This window comes from Candoia aspera, chromosome 7 (assembly GCF_035149785.1).
Source record: "Candoia aspera isolate rCanAsp1 chromosome 7, rCanAsp1.hap2, whole genome shotgun sequence".
NCBI classification, from domain to species: domain Eukaryota; kingdom Metazoa; phylum Chordata; class Lepidosauria; order Squamata; family Boidae; genus Candoia; species Candoia aspera.
Window position 1 is genome coordinate 59,817,256 of NC_086159.1, and position 21,567 is coordinate 59,838,822.

At 37.4% G+C, this 21,567-nt stretch overlaps 1 protein-coding gene across 2 annotated transcripts in view; it reads right to left on the reverse strand.

Annotated features, from left to right (window-relative positions):
* The window catches only part of POT1 (protection of telomeres 1), a 107,785-nt gene that overhangs the window by 19,079 nt on the left and 67,139 nt on the right, over window positions 1-21,567 (reverse strand). Inside the window, exon 19 of one of the 2 annotated variants that reach the window (XM_063309574.1) lies at window positions 19,004-19,139. In XM_063309574.1, coding sequence (XP_063165644.1) covers window positions 19,030-19,139 — 110 coding nt within the window. In that variant the 3' untranslated portion in view covers window positions 19,004-19,029. Of the gene's footprint in view, window positions 1-17,023; window positions 19,140-21,567 lie in introns of those variants that run through there. The other variant, XM_063309573.1, reaches the window with a different exon arrangement.

A 21,567-nucleotide genomic window follows, 5' to 3' on the forward strand; every position in this document is an offset into this window, starting at 1 on the left:
ATTCATTTCAACATCAGTGATAAACGAACCTGGTGTTTACCAAAAGCAGCTTGAGACAATGGTCACGAAGGATTTGGCCACTAGGACAAAGGAATGGAGCAACTGGGCTGGAAAAGAAGATAATCACTAACCTGTTGATCTCCTTTCCCATATAACACATGCTGGAGGCTTTACTATTACCTTAATACCACCTATGGGGAAAATAAACCCCTAGAGTTCAATACAACACCTACACAGACATTTAGTATTTAATTGACACTGAAAGTCTAAACCTTATAAAGTTTTTTAGTCTTCACAGGTGCTCTTCATCAAAAGTAGACTTGAATAAACTGCAACAAGCTGCAAAAAGAGTATTTTCCATAGAACTGGCAAGAAGATAAAGGTGAGAAAGGACTCTTATCTAATATAATCCTTGTACTTTGGTTTCAAATTCTGACAGGCAGATCTTGCTAGCTGTTTACCAGAACCCTTCTTGTTAACACCTCTCACCTGTCATATTTTCCCGTAATGCATACATCAAATTATTACAGAATTTGTCCTCATTGCCAGAATAGAAATACCATGCCTCAAGTCCTCTAGAGTGATTCATTCGATAGGGCTGATGAACAAATGGCTGTTTGCATTGTCCAAAATTTAATTCATACAATTTAATTTAATACAAGTTGGTTGACAAAATAACTTCCAAGTGTTTTGGAGTATCTTTTTCAGAGGAAAATTCTTGATACAAGAATCTAAAAAACTTTAATTTTTGTTGCTTCTCTATGGTATGGCAAAAAATTGTCTGAGATATTTATCTGAAAGTTATTTAAAAAATCCTATCCATTAGAACAGTTTCACAATGGAACAAATTATCCAGAAAGGTGATAAGCTCCTCTTCACCAGATGTGTTCAGATGGAGATTGAAACTGATTTCCTGCACTGAACAAGGAGTTGGAATTGATGGCCGAAATGTCCCTTCCATCTCTGTGATTCTGTGTTTTGAATAGTACTTGGACTGGAGACTACCAGGAAATACCAGGTTTGTTGGCTACACTGAGAAATCCAAAAATATCCCTGAAAAAGACAATGGCAATTTATACTGATGCCAAAAAACTTGCATGGATGTGTCCACAAAACCACCAGGAATCCGGCTTGACTGAAATGAGATCTTATTTTTTTGGTCAATGACCATATCTGAACCTAAAATCCCCTTTTGTATTGGATGAAAGATACTGTATTTCATAAAGAAGATCTGTGAGAAAGATATAGATTGCACGAATTTATTGTAAGGCACTTGTCTGCTACTACTGAAAATTCAGATTTTTCTGATAAAGTCATTTTTTGTTTCTTTAATCTAATTTGAGGAATTTGCCATTGATACAGAGTAGATCTTCTTGCTTTCATCCAAAGGGGAAGTCAAACAAGCATGACCTTTTCTGTTACAGGATTGGTGCACAAACTGGAAATGCCTACAACACTCAAGGCTTACTGTACCAACACATGCAGGAGTCTCCTCAGATACTCAGAGTATCAGTGATTTAACACTAAACTTAATTAATTTAAGACCGGATAACATAGGAGATAGGGTATGAGGGGAAATATCCTTATGAAAAATAGATTCATCCACCTTTGAATTAATGAAAGCATATAAAGCTCAAGAAAAATGTTCTTAATAGACACTTAATTCTGGACACTTACTTTCTCACTTGATTGTATTCATTTTTCCTCTGTAGTTGTCAACCCATCAGATGTGGGCATTCATGAGTAATAATCTCAATTTCTGCTGCTGATAATTTGATGTCAGTTTTAAATTTTAAATAGTGTGGATTTCTCCTTTAGTTCTTCTCTGGTTCGAAGTACAAATAAAGTTGCTATATGCCAGCTCACAAATCCTATCCAGCTAATCTAATTTGGTCTTATACAAAACAAAGACATAAAATGATAATCTTTATAAATTGCTTTACATTTTGCACTATCTGTAGGAACACAATTGGTGAAAGTTCTTTAGGAAGATTATTTTCCTTATTTGCCAAATCACATAGATTTAATGCATTAATTTAAACTAATTTCATTGGTAAACTATACATCAGTCAAGACAATGGGGTGTCCAGCTTATGGGTCCTTCCAATGCATTTGTTAAATCAATCGGAAGGGTTGCATATGATAATGCTGAATTATCATACCCATTATATTTACATGCCATCCCCATTATTCACTTCCATCCACTCATCCAGGGTATCTAGATATATTCTGCAGCTCTTCCATACAAGAACCAACCCTGGAAAACTCATTTCCTGTTACTCAAGGGACCTCTAAGATAATGCATTTGCATGCACATTGAAGCTTTTCACATTCCTTACAAATATCCCCCACTACATTTTAATGATGCGGGGGGAGAGGCAGGGATAATTTGGACCTCTTGGATGGCTTTTAATTCAGAATGCTTAATAACCAAAGCAGGTCTACTTATTTATTGAACTAGTGATCAAGATACTGCCCACATCTTTTCCAGTATCTCTGGAACCGCAAAAGCTAGAAAGGAAAAAAGAGCTAAGAAATCAGGCCAACTAACACTCCAAAAATAATACTGGCTGGGAATTATGAGAACTGAAGTGCTACACATCCTGGGACCAGATTGGAAAGGCTGATTACAGGTAGTATGGTAACCATGGTATTGAAAATATGGCTCATTTCGATTTAAAGTCTTTTGATTAGGTATTACACCATGTTTCCACACATGTCAATTCATCTTATGTCAAATCTATTTGGTAGCAGGTTTCCAAGATGTAGATTATTCATCTCCAGCTGTCTTCAATTTTTTTTCCCCCAGACTACATGGAATATTTTGTTCTCATTTCCTGCCTGTTACTAATCTGTTACAAGGTGACATTTTAGCACTGTTTTAGCTGATGCCTTTTGAAAGCTGTCTTTTTCACTTTACTGTGGAGTTTTCATTCTCTCTTCCCTTCCTTTCATCCTTTTTTTCCCTCTCTTACAGGTCTATCTTGGAACTGCAACCATAAAAATGTTCTCAAAATTGTTCATATAGTATTCTCATTTACTCATATTTGTTCTGATATTCCTTTTCTGCTTACGTCTCTCATGTGCAGTTTGATTTCACCATTAAAATCACAGTTCTTTTCTCATGTTCCTGAAATGTTACCCATTTTAAAGCAATCACATGTGTTTCCTATGATATATATTTGATAAAGCCCTGCTGCTGACTGCTAATACTTCCATTGCCCTCTGGATGAATAAAGGCAATTTCACTGCCTTCCTAGCTTTCCCCATTAATTCCCAAGACAATCAAAACAGATCGTGGTCTTAAAGAAGGAACACCTCTGAACCGCTTCAGAAACCACACTGATTTCTTCACAGCATTTCCTGCTCCTCAGCTCTTCAAAATCAGCAAATGGTTCAGTATCTCTGTATACAACTGAGCAACATGCAAGGATGTGTAGAGAGGCACATCCACCAGGAAGATATCCCCACCCCAGCCTGCATTTAGCCAGCGGTGTGTTTACTGGAGCAGAACTGGTTCTTGGGTTATTAACCTGTTCGGGGCATTAGGGATCTAGTACAGCAGGGGTCCCAGCTTTTCTAAGCATATCTGGAAACGCTGAGAATACGACACAATATGGCTGCCACAGACCGTTCTTGTCCATTTTCAAAATGACTGGCATAGTCCATACACCCAGAACACCTTTTCCAGAACTGTATCCCTCGTTGTTTTTGACAGTTGGGCAGAAAGCCAATTATTTTCCAAAATACCTATGAGAAACATTGTAAATAAAAATGATTTAAGAGTCCAGAGATGGGCTAAATGTTTGTACTCACAAATATTATCACAACATGGTTGCTAACAGCAAGTATGTCGGCATTCTGAGAGCCATCCCTACAGAAAAGCTTTTTGTTGGGGACTGAACATTTTATTTTCCTCCTAATCTGCCATCAAGATTATCCCCTGCATGCTAGGTATTTTTCTGTCCTGATATTTAAAGAAAAAATAAAAATCCTCTTCTGCCAGATGGAAAAAAAAAAGTATCAGAAATTGTATATGTGCATTTTCCCTATCCCTCTTCAACTCATCACTTGTGTCTTGCAGGAATGTGAAACACACTAAGGTGAATAGAATTGCCAGAACACTTTCTTCTGAGGATTGTTTATACTGAAAGAAAAGCTACAATAAGAACTGAAGTTGGAATAAAAGAGTTCCAAATAAGAGTGAGATAGGACATTACCACTATCCTCTTATTTGTTAAATTATAATAGCAAATGACAAGACTAGAAGAGATGACTGTTGGAATCAAGTTAGAGGTTCGAATGTTAAAAATGTGAGACAGGAAAAGAACATCACTTTGTTAGCCAGAACTAAAGCAGCTTAGAAGAGCTCATTATGAAAGTGAAAATAGGAATGTTAATGTTAAATATTAAGATTAAAAAATGTTGATTTGTATGTGTTACTGTCATGAGTACTGATGGCGAGCAGGAGGGGGGCCTCTACCCGGGGGGGGGGGGAACACATGCGTAGTACTGAGGAATTAAGCAGCCATTCAAAGAGACACAGATCAGACCCGCCTTAACTTTTGGGGTTTATCTGTCTGGGTTTTTCCCACACTTCTTCAGTTTGTTAGGATTTTCTGTCTTATGTAGCAGTAATAAACACTAGAGACCTATGCCACGTCTCAGCGTGATCCCTGACTGTTAGGACAGTTACTGAACTTATAGCTGATAGAAAAGAACTGAAGGTAGTAGTTTTTTTCTTGGGCCCAGGAATAAAGATGCACTGTGTTTTGGAAAAGTAGAGATTAATTTTAGTGGAAAATATAATGTCAAGCTTAGAAGATGTTATGAAGGGTAAGGCCAATTCAATGACAATAAGGATCCAATTTTTTATAATAATAATAATAATAATCATCATCATCATCATCATCTGCTGAAGCTGGATGCTGAGAAAGAGTGATAGCTTTGAGTTATGGAACCGAAGATGGTTACTAAGTACCATGGGCCACAAGACAATCAGTCCTGGGCCAAATAAAAGCTACTTTGAATATGTAACATAAGTAGATGGACTAAAAAAAAATGATTATACTTGGCAAAGTTGAGGGAAGAAGGGGAAAACAATGGGTAAAGTGGAGAGGCAAGATTCACAGGAATCTTGTGAACATTCCCAAACACTGCTACTAAGAAACTAGGAGAACAAACTGTAGAAAAAAGTCCTTTCATCCCTTCCTTCCTTCTTCCATCTATTTATAAGAAATTATCTGCTTTAGGATGAGACAGACCTACAGTCCCTCTCCTAGCTGACAATGCTTTTCCCAATCTCATATTTTTCCAATGTAAAAGTGAGCTTGGACAGTGGGGACCAAAAAGGAGTTCTGGTCACCACATTTTCTATGTTGAAGGTGCAACATGTCTGATCTTGAAGATGTTGGCCCTTTTAGGTAGGAAACAGACTCTACAAGGTCAACACTATTGATGTAGGATATAATAACAGAATCTTGAAAGCCTGAGAAAGATTCTCTCTCCTCTCTCTTATACCAATATGAACGGTGTGCATTCTAAAAGACACAATTAATAAAACTACAATTAAAGCAACAAGAAACAACCTATCAATGGGGGAAAAGGGATAGAGCAGATTTAACAATAATCCCAAGTAGAGTAATTAATCTATCATTAATTCTAAATGTATGTGTCTCACACATCTGCTTCATGAAGAACATGTAATTCTGTATATTCTGTAGATCTGGTGTGAAATAATGACACAAAAATATACATTTTCATAATTAATTATACTATTAGTTCTTTCTGTTTCAAATGGTCCTGAAAAATGTTGACATTCTGATACGTTATTTCAAGTGCTTCCATCATCCCACAGCCTCTGTTGAACATTTGGAACTTTCAAGAAACTGGAGAAGCCAGGAACTCTGAAGGAAAGGATCACTTGCTTTGGGATGGTAGAAATGGGTTAAAAGTATAGGTGGGAATTTGTGTGAGGTTTTTAATTGCTGTTTTCTGTGTTATGCTAAGTCTCATGTTCTTTATCTCTCTGAAAGATAGTGGTGGCAGGAGGAACTACTAAGCTGCTACTCCAAAGGAGGGAAGTAAAACTAGGGTGTGAAGACCCAAAGGCTTCAGAGAGAGGGCATCTGGGACATCCAGCATTTCACTCTATGGGCCTGAGCATTTAATATACAGTTCCTGTAAATGCCTTAGTTTCTGTAGTTCATCTCTGTTCTATAATTATAGCAAAGCATGGGATAATCATAATCAAAGATTCTAAATAGATTCCATATGGTGAAAGGTCCCTTGTGCAAGCACTGAGTCATGTCTGACCCTTTGGGGGGACATTGCTGCTTTCACGATGTTTTCTTGGTAGACTATGGCGGGGTGCTTTGCCATTGCCTTCCCCAATTGTCACCTTCCCCAGCAAGCTGGGTACTCATTTTATTGACCTCGGAAGGATGGAAGGCTGAGTCGACCTGGCTACCTGAGAATCCATCTTCCGTTGGGATAGAACTTGGGTCGTGGGGAGAGTTTTTGGCTGCAATACTGCTGCCTACCACTCTAAGCCACATGAGGCTGTTCCAGGTTCCATATAGTCCCCCTTTAATATATAATATTAGGAAAGTCATCAAAAGATATGCTAGCAGGAACATTAACCTGGTCTAACTTAGGTTGTACGTACTTTTCCATTGAGAGATATTTTGCACTTTTAAAAATATATTATGTGGGTCAGCATGGGGTTGGTAGCTGCAGAAACATCTCTTTGTATGGGAAAGGTAAATCATAATACAAATCCTGCTGGGTCCTTCTAGAGATATTAGCAATATTACCAGAAAACACATTTTCAGTTTATGGAGAAGATTAGAGCAATTCGGTTTAATTCATTGCTGTCTCCTGGAGGACAGATCAGCAGTGGTACTAAAACAAAAAATCCAACCTGCCATTAAATACTCGAATAAATAATTAGGGAGATAGTTATGGAAAGCAAAGTCAATGGGGAAGCTGGCAGGAGGTCGCAAATGGCAACCGTGTGACGTTGTGCTTAATGACATTGTAGAATTAGCTTAATGGCAACCAGAAGTGCTGGAACTGCCATTGCTAAGTGGTGCAGTCATGTGACATCACACTTTATGACCAGTTAGCGATGAAAACTCTGGTCCCGATTACCACTGTTAAGTGAGGACTACCTGTAATACCCAATACATTTGTTTAATCAACCATTTGAAAAAAATGTATTTATCCAGCCATTTGTCAATCTTCACATAGCTCGCAAACTCAAGAAGAAAGATCCACACAGATTTCATCTTCCTTCTTCCCAGGAAGACTTATAGCAAGCCAACTGAAACACAACTTTTTGAACCTATTCTTTCCCATGCGCACACCTGCCCCCACAATCTGGACTGTGTTGCTTCTTCCCAGACCACCTGCCTCTCATAGTCCCCCATACCCTTACATAATTTGCATTTTGAGAAACTGCAAACGAAATGAACCTATCAGTAGATGAAACATTAAAATGAAAAAAGGGATGTAGAATTATATGCTGTTTATAAATTTTTAAAGAGTGATTAAAATAGATTTTGCATGAAAGGCAGTTGGATACTTAAGCAGTTTATCTGCAGTTGACCACAAATATATTTTTTAAAAAAACTCAATTTAACATTGATGATGACACGGATGTTATCTAATGTTTTGTTTTATCTTATCATGCTACCTTTACTAGTGTTTAACATGCATGGCCCTGGGATGTAATAATGGTTGATAGTTTACAGTAAGGTGGGAAGAATCAATCTTTAGAGAGAATGCTGTAACTAGATTATTGACACCCAAGACACCCTACTCATAGTCACCACACTAAGAATTAATATGGGATCTTCCTTATATAATACATCCTTATATGAGAATGGACTGTGTATTGTCTTCACTGAACATTGACACAATCAACCCCATTAACCTTAAAATATGGGAAGGACCAAGCCAAACATATTGTGTGGTTGGAAAATTAGTACCCCATAACATTTATCAGTTAATTACAAAACTTGTTGACCAGAAACATTTATGTGCTTGCTATGGAATTCCTGAATTCTATGAGCCTCATAGCTTTAGGAGCAAATTCTAGGCAATATAACTGAAACAGAAGATTCTTCTTCATGTCTTATAAATTACAGTTAATAACCACAGAATACAATTATGGCAAAATGCACTATGTCTTCAGTTATAGTCTTCTTCTTCCTTTGCTCCTATAACCTTTATTTCCTAGATAAAGTGATAAAGCCTCTCTTGGGGAACCAAACATTCTAAAAATCTCAAATGTAGCTCCCTGCTTCTTTTTGCCAGCAGGATTATTGATTTGCAACATCAACAAAAGCTTTTTCAACATTTTCGGTGCCTGCCCAGTCAAATTTTAAGAAAAGCCATCAACCCTTCCTGTTGTAGATACTTAGTATGCAGGGTTGTGATTCTGCAATGTATAATAATGTCTTCTATGCAAGCAATTTGGGCAAACTATGACGCTAAAGCCTTCATTTTAAAGGGCCAGGATGTTTTTGCTGTCAGATTTATTTTTATGAATGAAATAAAGTTGAAATTGGCATTATTCTATGATTTTGCCATGGCCAATAGGTTATACAAGGCTATGAAAAGAAAAAGTTACGTTGTTTCAGTGGACTGAACATAAGCTCTTGTCACAATAGGGCAAAGTAAATTGGCTTGCTTACATATTTAAATAAAATTCTTTGTAAGACTACATTGCAATGTAGGAGAATCTAAATATCGGCATCAAACATTTCTCATAAAATTCAATGAATTAGAGCAATACTAATTTGTTTTAAAAATCTAGAACAACACATAAATATTTTACAGTGAGAAAGACTAAGTATCTTGTTCCACAAGGCCATAACACTCTTTTCTCAGTCAGTAAATATTTTCAGTCTGTAACATAATCTCAAAGATAATAAATCATATTTGCTTGCACATAATATACGGCATCTTGGGAAGAACAGAAAAAGGAAGTAGTATTTCTAGTTTAGAAACACTAACAGTTGTGATGTATCAGTGTTCACCATGCTCAGTAGAAAACTAAACTGAGATTTAACAAGGGTTTTGAAGACAGGTGCTCAGATATAATAGGAAATAATTGCTCTGAGTTAGATAGAAAGATAGACTGACTTTCTGACTTCACACCAGTTTACTGTAAGGAAGTATCTTATATATTTTAATCAGTCACATATCCAAGCATTTGCCATCAACCAGTTTCTGTCTCCCCAACAAACACATGACTGAAAAACAAAATGGCAACCTGTAAATCCTTTTCAAAATCCATTCTTCTCTTTCCAGGATTGTGCTAGCTCAAAACAAATAATACTTGGGACCCGCTAGTTTCAACTAGAAATTGACTACTGGCTGGAAATGGGATCATTTCCCCAAAATAACACACAAAGAAGAACTATTTACAAAACAATATGAAAGAACTGCCTCTAGGGAGGAAGGAAGGAAAACATGATCTTAATATTTAACTGAAATTACATTTTCCTACTCACTTCTCCCTAATTTGCAGTTTAATAGTACATTTTTCATTCAGTTTTATGAGCTTCAACATGCAAATGGAACTGATTTCTCAGTTCCAAGTTTGCTCAAAGAGTTAAATGTTATAAAATTTGGACAACTTATGACTAGATGCTCTTTATCTGTATCTTCCTCTGTATCTATGTATTCATCTACGTCTATCAACATCTATCTCAAAATAGATATACTACACACGTCTGGTGAAAATTGCTAAAATTGTCTGTGTTCTATAGCTGGTGAAAAGCTTGCATTATTCATTAAGAAAGCATGGGCAATTTTCAGCACTGCAGACAAACACAGATAAAAATACAGATATGTCTAGGAAATTAGACCTGCAAGGGAGGGAAGGATATTTTTTCTTTACTCGGGCGATTTAATTTATCGGAAATTTGTAAGTAATGATCTGAAAAAATTTACAGAATTAGATTTTGGTTTGCTGAAATAGTCATTTGAGCACAGTAGCTGTGAGGAAGTAGATAGTAAGGCAGTTCCTAGTTGTTTCATAACAAGGCTGGGCACATGACATAACTTTCAGAGAATTACTCACTTCGTGATAATTAGAGGAAAAACAGAATTTTGAGCAGAAGTATTTATTTAAATCACTGAAGTGGCATAAATTGAAGAATCTTGTCCATTTAGGAAATCAATCATTTCAGTTTTACTTTAATAAGTGGTTTATTATGACATCACTGCAATATGGTCCATTGGATTGTAGGAGCTTTGCATTCTCACAAAAGCTGTAAAATACTCGAGGAAAGCCATGTGAGATTCAGTGATTCTTTGCCTCTAATACTGTACGAGTTTTGTGGTGATTTGAATCTCCACATTTTGAATCTCATGAGAACATTTAGAGTTTGGGAAGCCACAATGCAAGTTGTGGGGGACATAGCTGTACTTTAACATAGCCGAAATCTATGTATTTCCTTTTTACTCTTGTTGGGGTCTATGTCTGGGTGTGGCATAACAATCCACAATTTGCAACCACTTGCTACCTCCATTTCTTTGGAATTTTGTGGGTCTGACATGAGGCCTCAAACATTCTGTTGCAGTGAGGGTGGTGGCAACTGGAAGTTAGACCTTTGCTTCAGGCTGAGGGGAAAATGTGAATGAAAAATAATAAAAAGGCAGCTGACTTTAGCTTTATAGAATTAATTTTATTTGTGGTGTACTTCCAGTTTCTAGATTTTTGGAGCTCGAAGACAAAACACCATCAGAAATAGAAATAAATTCTATAGAATTTGAAGAATTCCATAGTAATTGAATGAATGAATGAATGAATAAATAAATAAATAATCTTGCCATCGTTTCCACTACTGTGGAATGGCATGCTGGCTGGGGAATTCTGGGAGTTGAAGTCCACACAACTTAAAGTTGCCAAGGTTGGAAAACACTGATTTTCCCAGTTGGGGAAAGCACAGAGATAGGCAGCAATAGGGCTAGGGAGGGAGGAAGAGGGTTTTTATTACATATACACACAGCCCAGAACAACTTATATAATAAAACTTCCACAGTACAAAAAGTTAATTAGCAAAATCAAAATCAACATTACCACTAAAACAACTGGAACAACATACAGTATAAGCATAAGTAATCCACATAAGTGCAAAAGCTAGCCTGCAGCTAAACCTCAAATAAACCAAGATTATGGCAACCAACCTGATTGATAACTGGCAAATAGAGAGAGAAAATGTAGAAGCAGTGAAAGACTTTGTATTTCTAGGTGCGAAGATTACTGCAGATGCTGACTGCAGTCAGGAAATCAGAAGACGCTTAATCCTTGGGAGAAGAGCAATGACAAATCTCGATAAAATAGTTAAGAGCAGAGACATCACACTCACAACAAAGGTCCACATAGTTAAAGCAATGGTGTTCCCCGTAGTAACATATGGCTGCGAGAGCTGGACCATAAGGAAGGCTGAGAGAAGGAAGATAGATGCTTTGGAATTGTGGTGTTGGAGGAAAATTCTGAGAGTGCCTTGGACTGCAAGAAGATCAAACCAGTCCATCCTCCAGGAAATAAAGCCAGACTGCTCACTTGAAGGAATGATATTAAAGGCAAAACTGAAATACTTTGGCCACATAATGAGAAGACAGGACACCCTGGAGAAGATGCTGATGCTAGAGAGAGTGGAAGGCAAAAGGAAGAGGGGCCGACCAAGGGCAAGATGGATGGATGATATTCTAGAGGTGACGGACTCGTCCCTGGGGGAGCTGGGGGTGTTGACGACTGACAGGAAGCTCTGGCGTGGGCTGGTCCATGAAGTCACGAAGAGTCGGAAGCGACTGAACGAATAAACAACAATCCACATGATAGCATCAGCTATTTAAACCATAAAAACTCTCCAGAAGAACTCCTATTGGACAACTTCTGGGAAGTAATCTATGTTTCACCTCTAGCAGAAGGCTATTCCATAGCATGGGGGCCATACCAGAAAAACACTCCTTCCTGGCTTCACTTCCCTCCCCTCAACTTCATGGTAAAGTGAATCATCATTGGCTTTTCTCAGAACCCATGAATCAGACTGATTGATTCTGGTTGGAGAAGATGGTCCTGGAAGTACTTCAGTGCCAAACCATGTAAGGCTTTATAGTTAAAAACAGCATTTTAAATTGGACCCATGGATCTGTTTGCAGCCAATGCAGGGCTCGAAGCTCAGTATGTGTGGTATATCTATTTTGAAAAAGGCAATATTCTCCACTAATCAAAGGACAAAGCAATATGCATTACGAGGGCACAGATGTTATTTTACAATAATATTTTATATTTATTAGTAAATCAGGGACTACTGATTAGTATAATATATATATATATATATATATATATATATATAAATATAAATATAAATATAAATATAAATATAAATATAATATATATCTCTTGGTTTGTTTGCTTTTTTTCCTAATTTTATTTCCTTTGGTTTCTTCTGTTTTAAGTTTAAAGATTGCTTTGTTAATCATATAGGTTTTTAGTGTATTTAGGTGTTTTGTCAACCCTAACTTGTAAATCAAATTTGAAAAAGATGTCAGCCCTTTGAGGTAGTCCAGACAAGAAACCAAAACCATGAGTACTAACACTACCATTATTGTACGGTTATAACAACAGAATCTTGCAAGTCTGAAAGTGCTTCTCCCCTCCCTTGCCTTTACAATCCAGAGAACTAGGGAGGGTCCCTTCTGAGATGCTTCCCATACCCCTTGTCCTTCTGTGGACCAAGATGCCTCTTATTTGACCGTTGCCCTGGCTTCAGCAATTCCTCCTCCTGTTTCTCAAGGATGTTCTCACAGACCATTACAGTATCTGACTCAGCATTTCTCAACCTTTTGACCCCCATTGTGCTAGAATCTGTACTTCCAGACTGGGACTGCAAAGCCACCTCCTGCACAATAGAGTGTCTTCTTTGAACCCAAAGGACTACCAGCCATTCTACTGAATGTTGGGAACCCTTCCATTGTATTCAACTGAATCTACTTTTGCACCATAGAGCTCAACTGGAGTGCATGTATTAGAAGTAGGACTTTTTGTCAAGTCCTTTGAGGGCAGAACTGCTTGGAGGCAACTTTGAGGAAGATAGGTAAAGTTGAAAGTTTTATCTGAAGAGTTTTAGGAGCTTTTCTTTGCTCAGAGTCCTTAAAACTCCAAGTTTAGAATCAAATTGTTAGCTTAAAACTAAAATCTGAAAAACAGGACTCTAGGGTACTTGTTTTTGTGTGATCACACGCTATTGTGCAGGAGGTGGCTTTGCAGTCCCAGTCTAGAAGTACAGATTCTAGCACAATGGGGGCACTGGAAGTCCATTGTAATAACTGTGGGTGTTATTCTGTGACACTGCTCACAGTATTCTATCAGGTTTTGGTGGCATCTGTCTTCAAAGCTGGTGGAGGCTTCATAGCACAGGGCTCGCCGGCAACTTCTGTCAGCAGCCGCAGGTTCTAGTTCCCTTGGTGGATGTCAGAGTGATGTATGGTTTGTTTCACAGAGTATTTATAGTGCTTGCAAAGGTCTCTTCCCAGACTCCAGTACACTCTAGAGCAACTGATGAGGCACACAGTGGTCATCCATTCTGATGATGTATCCCGCCCACATCTGGGCTCTGGGCTCTGATAATCAGGGACTCAGTGCTGGTGGACTTTGTGCAATCCAAGACCTCCAGATTGGAGACATGGTCTTGCCAACAAATGCATGGTGGTCACTTGGGCCAGTCACTCTCTCTCAGCCCCAGGAAGTAGGCAATGGCAAACCACTTCTGAAATCTTGTCAAGAAAACTGCAGGGGCTAGCCCAGGCAGTTGCCAGGAGTCAAGACTGACTCAAAGGCACCCAAAAAAAAAAAAAATTCTGGTGGTATTTTGCTTCTAATAGTGGCCATCCAGACAAGTATGCATCTGGTACAGTTGTGTTTTGTTTTTAAATAATTTCACTGTGCTAAACTAACACAATGAAAATATAAATACATGTAAGAGTATTAATGAAATAATGTAAACTCAAACTTAATCATTTTTTCAGAAAATGGAAGATTGGAAAACCGAGTTCTAAGCAGAACTTCAAAAGCTTTTTTGCCCCTTCTCCCAGTCCAATTTCCCCAAAACCAAAAGCCTAATTCAAATATTGATAGACAACAATCTATTGATACAAACCCAGGATTTCTTTTTCCAGCGTTGAATGATAATTCTTTTAGCCAACTTTCTCTGTTCCAAAACAGTTCTTAAGATTCCAAATACTAGGGATATAGCCCCAGTTAGGTGAAATGATGTACAATTATTTAAAGGAATAATATGGCCTTAAGCTTTCAGTAAAATGCTTCAAAGCTCATTAAAATATTGTTTAGATCTGTTGGACGTATTCATAATATACAGCATCTAAGGAGTCAAACTATATGGACTGAGCTCAAAAATTCTGTCCTGAAAGCCTCAAACTTAAGTAAGCCAGTCTCTGGGCTGTAAAAGACTAACTGAGGTATAACAAATGGAAGTTAAACCAGTATTAGATGGAGATGCTGCTGATTTGAACAGTTGGATTTCAGGAAATGGCAGATACACCTGGTCAGAGTGGGGTCGCACTCCTTAAGGATCAAGTTTGCAGCTTGGGGGTTCTCCTAGATCCAGTACTGATATAGGAAAGCACATTACAGTGATAGCAAGATAGGAGATGTTTAGAGCTGATATATCAATTCTGTCCAGTCCTTGAGGGGAAAATAACCAGGTGATACATGCATTATTAACTTCAGGGTAGGATTACTGCAATATGCTCTTCTTGAGAGTTATAGGTCAAAGTGGTAGAACTTTATAAGTAAACTGCTCCCTTATTCTCTCTTTCTGAACATCTATCAATCGTAGAATGAGAAAAGGCTAAAGATGTTACAAAGCAGTGGATTTGGGACATAGTCTAAGAAGAATTTAAGATGAATCTCAAAGGTTTATTGACCTCTTAGAGAATACCAGAAATATCTATCCCAAGTACCAATGAGCATTTTCTACAGCTTCTTGAATGCTTTCCCCATGTCAGTCTTCTGGAAGATTGACAATGTAACATCCCAACTCCCCAAAGATTATGCAAATTAGGTGAGATTGAGTCAATTGTAGATGTTCTGTTATGCTGAAAATTGTATTATGAATCTTGTCTGTGGTTAATCTAGCCTTTATTTAAAAAAAAATCTAGGCCACCCAAATTAATTGTATATTCAATATCTATTAGCTGACAGATAAGGGAAATACTGAAAAATTATCATAACTACCAAAAGTGTTGATGAATCCTTTAATGAAGGACTGTACTTGTAGAGAGTGAGGGAGGTGACCTTGACAGAAATATGAAAGGGGGCTGAAACATTCCTTAGGTCCCCGGAAATAATATTTGGAAGTGACTCAGGCAAACATCTCCCTGATTCACTGGAGTATAAGAAGGAGGGGAAGTACAGCACATTCAGACTTTCAAAATTCTGTTATTAGAGCCTATCTCAGTAAGGGTAATTCTAGTTTACCTGTGCAATTGATCTTTTGGTCTGGTCTACCAATTAGGGTTGACAGTATTATACAAATATCTTTTGTGGTATAAATACTGAATGTGAATGTTTAAAACATCGTATCTCTATTTTAATATATTAGCTACACTTATATTTGCTTCCAAATTGTGCTTCTTTTTTTCTTTTCTTTTCATATTTAATATTTGGTCAGTGTATTGTCAAATCTTTATTACATTAAAAAAATAAATTGTCTATAAATTGTTAATGTAATTTGTCAGGACTTTATAAACAAACTTGTCCCAACAGAATAGTACATTTTGTTGAATACTATATTGATATTTCAGGTTTCAATTGTTTTAGTACCCTGCATCTTTCAAAAGACTTGCATTGTAAGATATTTCTCCTTAATGTATATATACTGTATGCTAAATCTCCCTGATCACTTACAAATTTATATTCAAATATTATTCATAAGCATGAGCACAATCATATTAATGAAATTGGGGAAAAAAGTAGTGAAGGTTTCTTGAAATACTGACTGAGGCTTCAGTGGAAAACAAATGCTCTGCGAAAGCCCACCAGTTGTTCTGAAGCCCCTCCTGGCCTCTGAATCCAACTTATTGCACAGCCCCAAATCTCCTAATGCAGTGCTTCTCAACCTTGGCATCTTGAAGATGTGTGGACTTCAACTCCCAGAACTCCCCAGCCAACCTTGCTGGCTGGGGAATTCTGGAAGTTGAAGTCCACACATCTTCAAGTTGCCAAGGCTGAGAAACACTGCCCTAATGACTAATCAGTGGCCTGAAAGAAAAGTTGTCTATCATTTTCAAAATGTCTCCTCAGTGGCCAAGAAATTACAAATACGTGGTAAAAAAATTAGATCACAAATATACTAAATAAATAAAAAATATTTTAAACATTTATTGAATATACAATCCTAGCTATCCCAATAACTCTTACTTTTGCATTGCAGTCATACATGTACCCTACTACACACCTTATCATACAGCAGGAAGCCTGTTGTTTACACTGAAATTCTAACCCCTTCATGGAGTTCCTATAAAACAGTGCCAACAACATTTCCTTCAACTTACGAGAATGGTGAACATGACTTTATTTAGGAACATTAGGAGTGGTCAACAGGTAATGCAAGGCAATCGGTGGGAATGTCTGGCTGTAACAGTGCTGTATTGTAACCAAGACTTGATCGAATATTAAACTCACTATTTTAATATTTCAATGAACTCAGTATGCTTTAAAATCATGTAGCTAAAAACAACAGGCTTCCAAATTACTGTCACAGTAATCTGCTCCTTGCAAGACAATGACCCAATCAATTTCAGAAAATAGTTACATTTGCTCCACAGTTGAATTGATAGATTCTGATGACAATTTGCCCTCATAAATGACAAAGCACATCCACTGGGTTTACAGTGAAAAGCATCTATAGATCAGAATAATGTAAAATACCAGAAGGCGGTCCACTGATAATTATAAGAGGCTATACTTATATTTATATACTATATTTATATTTATTCCATGCTTTTAATGATTTTTTAATATATAAATACACAAGTCAGTGTATATACAAAGCCAACCATTAGTAAATTGTTTCACTCTTGAGAATCAGTTAGTACAGTTGCCTACTGGCCTGAAAATCTTTGTATCTGAAACTAGTATCAAAACCAGATTATACAAAAGAGGAAAGTGGATTAGCAGGAATGTAACCCAAGACCAAATTTAGCTGCTTAAATTACATGCAACCTGAGCTCTTAGGAAATGCATTAAAACACAACCACATGCATCACTTAATGAAAGGATTTAGTATTAAATTCTTTCATAATTTAATCATCCCCTAATATATGCCCATTTGACATATTTGATTCAAATACTATTACTTTAATGCATGTGTTTTATATGCACAATCAGGAGCATTCTAGTGGAGTGGACATTATAGGTTTAGCTCCTGATTTTTTTTTCCTTTACATAAAAGAGATTATTTCATTGCTATGGAAACATAAAATACTGTCATGAGTACTGATGGCAAGCAGGAGGGGGCCTCTATCTAGGGGAGAAAACGCATGCGTAGTACTGAGGAATTAAGCGTTCAAAGAGACACAGATCAGACCCACCTTAACTTTTGGGGTTTATCTGTCTGGGTTTTCCCACGCTTCTTCAGTTTGTTAGGATTCTGTTTTATGTTGCAGTAATAAACTCTAGAGATCTACTCCTCGTCTCAGCGTGACTTCTGACTGTTAGGACAAATATAAAGCTAACTGTATTGTGCGCACTGCAAACTAATTTGTAAATGGAGCTACTGCACTGTAATAACTCAACCGATTATATGGAAGCCATGTAAGTTACTAGCACTGATGCAGAACCCAAGGATGCAACTCCTTGGGGTAGAAAAGCTATACCTCTTTTAAGAATAGGTCTGCTTCAATGAACTTCAATTTATACTTCATAGTTCTTGCCCTTCTTATATCAAAGTCCTCTGAGATGACAGCAGTTAAGCTAGGCTCAGAATCAGCTGGTTTATGAACCAAATACAGGTGGTCCTGGTTTAATGACTACTCATTCAGTGACCATTTGAACTTTTGATGGCACTGAATGAGTGGTAGTCATCACTGGTCCTCGTCCTTGCTGCTGTTGCAGCATCCCCACGGTCACATGATTATGATTTGTGACCTTCCACACTGGCTTCCGACAAGCAAAATCAATAGGGAAGCTGGCAGGAAGATGCAAGTCACAGTCATGTGAGTTCCTCGCTTAATGATGGCAACTGGGACTGCTGGAACTGTCATTGCTAAGGAGCATGGTCACATTGTTCTTGGACTTACAACAATGTCTCTTAACAATGGAGTTTCCAGTCCCATATAGCATAATTAAGCATATGTTGTGCTTACTTCATGCACAAGAAAAAAGTTAGATGACTGTTGTTTAAAGGGTTTCAGCTCTGAAACATTAGTCATACTCTCTTTATTAGTGTCATTTTGTGTGGTTATACATTAAGAACTTTGGATACACTAGTAGTTTAGTAATTTAATGCTCATTAAATTATCCTGGGAGAGCCAGTTTGGTGAAGTGGTTAAGATACCAGGCTAGAAACTGGGAGACCATGAGTTCTGTTTTAGGCACATAGCCAGCTGGGTGTCCTTGGGCCAGTCACTTTCTCTCAGCCCTAGGAAGGAGGCAATGGCAAACCACTTCTGAAAAACCTTGCCAAGAAAACTGCAGGGACTTGTCCAGGCAGTCTCTGAGAATTGGACATGATTGAATGGATTTAAAATAAAAAAGTTATCCTGAAGAAATGCAAAGAAGTTTCAATGAGCAGGGATGGATTTTCTATATAGAAAAAACAGAACATACCATATTTAAATGGTATAATATTCTGGGATACGTTCCTTATATATGTGCATGGCAGAACTAGTAGAAAAATACATTACTAAGAAAACCATCTGCTGCTTATTTATTCAAATGAAAGTTTTAAAAAATTGTAACCTTTGAATCTTCTCAGCAGTTAGATATCAGACATCTTCAGCAACTGTAGTATCAAAAATTTGATAGCAAAGTAGTTTTTCTGTTCCATCTCTGACATAGTAAGACTTGATGAAGCATTCAAGCCATGGCAAGTCATCTATAAATGAAAAGCAAATGAACAGGTTTTTTTTTTTGGTATACTTCTGTATTTCATCAATATGAACTATTTCAAAAAGGTTTTACAGGGCTGGCAGCATTAATGCAATGGTCAAACTACTTCACTGGATGGTCACTTTGTGAAATAAATATAAAAAATAACTCAGAAAACTCAGCATAAAATTCATAAATCTCAAAAGGCAGTTGTGATTCCATCAGACATTTGTACTTCTGAAGAAGAAAATCTATTTCTTAGAATTCTATTCTATTTCAATTGTTGTCCTTGCTCTTACAGAGATAACTTGTCCACGACACAAAACTATACAGAAGCTACCTTTTCCTCTTAATTCTCTGTCCTCTTCCTCAAAAAGCAAAAACATCAAACATATTTAATTCACAAATACCAAATACATAGTGAGGCACATAAACTACTTTTGCAGCAAACATGACTAATCCAGCTGGCAAATGCACAGATGCACTTAGGTTTATAGATCTTTTTGTGAGGCTTATGGGAAGATAAGCATTTATAGATTAAAAAGGACAACTTACACCATCTGTAACTTTTGTTTGAAGGACAGCATATCACGAATGTGTGATTTCTGTCTGACATAGTTAATTGCTGGATACCTACATAAGAGTATCTCATAATACAAGGTGGCTCTTACACTGAACATAATGGAAGTAAGTGTCATGTAAAAAAGAATTGGACCCCACTATTGAGAATACTCCTGTTTTCCAACGCAACGTATATCTTCTCTTGCATGTTACACTTTTCTACATATTCACTCTTCAAGAGTGTGCTACAAATTCATCAACTTCACTGCAAAGCAAAGCATATCTTTTGCTGTCCTAATGGCCCCTTCTATCCAATTAGACTTAATTTGCCATGTCTTAATCTAGTTTCAAGTACAGAAGTTCTTTTCAATAATTAGATTTATGGAATTAAGCCCAATGGCCAGATGGACTGCCATCACATTCCACAGTCATCTCTACCAGTCCTTCCCAGATCATAGGTCAATGATCTCACACACATAGTGAATATCACATCTTCAGATCTGAGGGAGAAATGACAATTTGAAGGAGAGCTCTCATATAGCTGTGAACAGGGACTTCAAGGAAAAAAAAAATGGCCAAATTGCCCTAATAAATTTGTGGGGGCGGGGAGACATGTGGAAAGGAAGGGCTCTACTATCATTCCCAAGCACAGAGAGACAATGCAATTATTGTCCTGAAAATATTCTACCTTTGAAGGCAATTCCTTTCAGGAATTTAATTGCTTGATATGACCCAAACATTTTTGTTAGGCACTGCTGAACTGGATGTACTGGAAGACAAAATAACAAACCAACATAAAAGCATAGCTTTTGCAAATATTTTGTTTCAGTGTGAGAGAGAAAGAGAGAGAGAGAGAGATTAAAAGATTTTATTTCCTGTCAAAGAAAGTTTACTAAATAGCAAAATATTTCAGGCAGAACATTTCAGTAAACTTTAATGCATCAACAAATCTGAAGGCAAATTACTGCCATATTTCTGATCTACAATTCTTGGACAAAGGTCACTGAGAGAATGGTGATTTATTTCTAGACTATAATGGATGAATGTAATTGTTTAAGTTCACTCCAGTTGGCTTCTGACCTTGGTCTGGTAGAAAAATTGCCAACATAGTGGACATCCTATTTATGTTTTTAATAATTAGCCTGAGAGTAATCAGATTTATATTGTATCTTTATACACACAGAAACAGGAATTTGGCAGTACTCTATGTTGGTTTTCCTGTTAGGACTTGGCAAGATGATTCCAAAATATGTTAATAGGCATCCTTTATTAATACTTGATAGCAGCTGTTTTGTGACATGCTATAATGGCATCTCTCTTTTCCTTATCACAACTGGAAAAGATCATCTAGAGTTATACAACTGAAAATATGCCAGGGTACCAGCACCAGGTCCCAATGGTTTACCTGCATGATATTATTGATGTTCTGAAGATCAGATTCTCAACCTTTTAAAAGACTGATGAAATCTATTTTGTTAGGTTCCGCAATGCCAGATTCATGGAAAGAATCTAACACTGCACTTTTACCAAAGGAAGGACAAGACCCTTCTTTAATTAAGAATTAGGTAAAGGTAAAGGTTTCCCTTGACATTAAGTCCAGTCGTGTCCGACTCTAGGGGGCGGTGCTCATCTCCGTTTCAAGGCCGAAGAGCCGGCGTTTGTCCATAGACACTTCCGTGGTCATGTGGCCGGCCTGACTACACGGAACGCCGTTACCTGCCCGCCGAAGCGGTACCTATTAATCTACTCACATTTGCATGTTTTCGAACTGCTAGGTTGGCAGGAGCTGGGACTAGCAACAGGAGCTCACCCCGTCACGCGGATTCGAACTGCTGACCTTCTGATCAGCAAGCTCAGCAGCTCAGCGGTTTAAC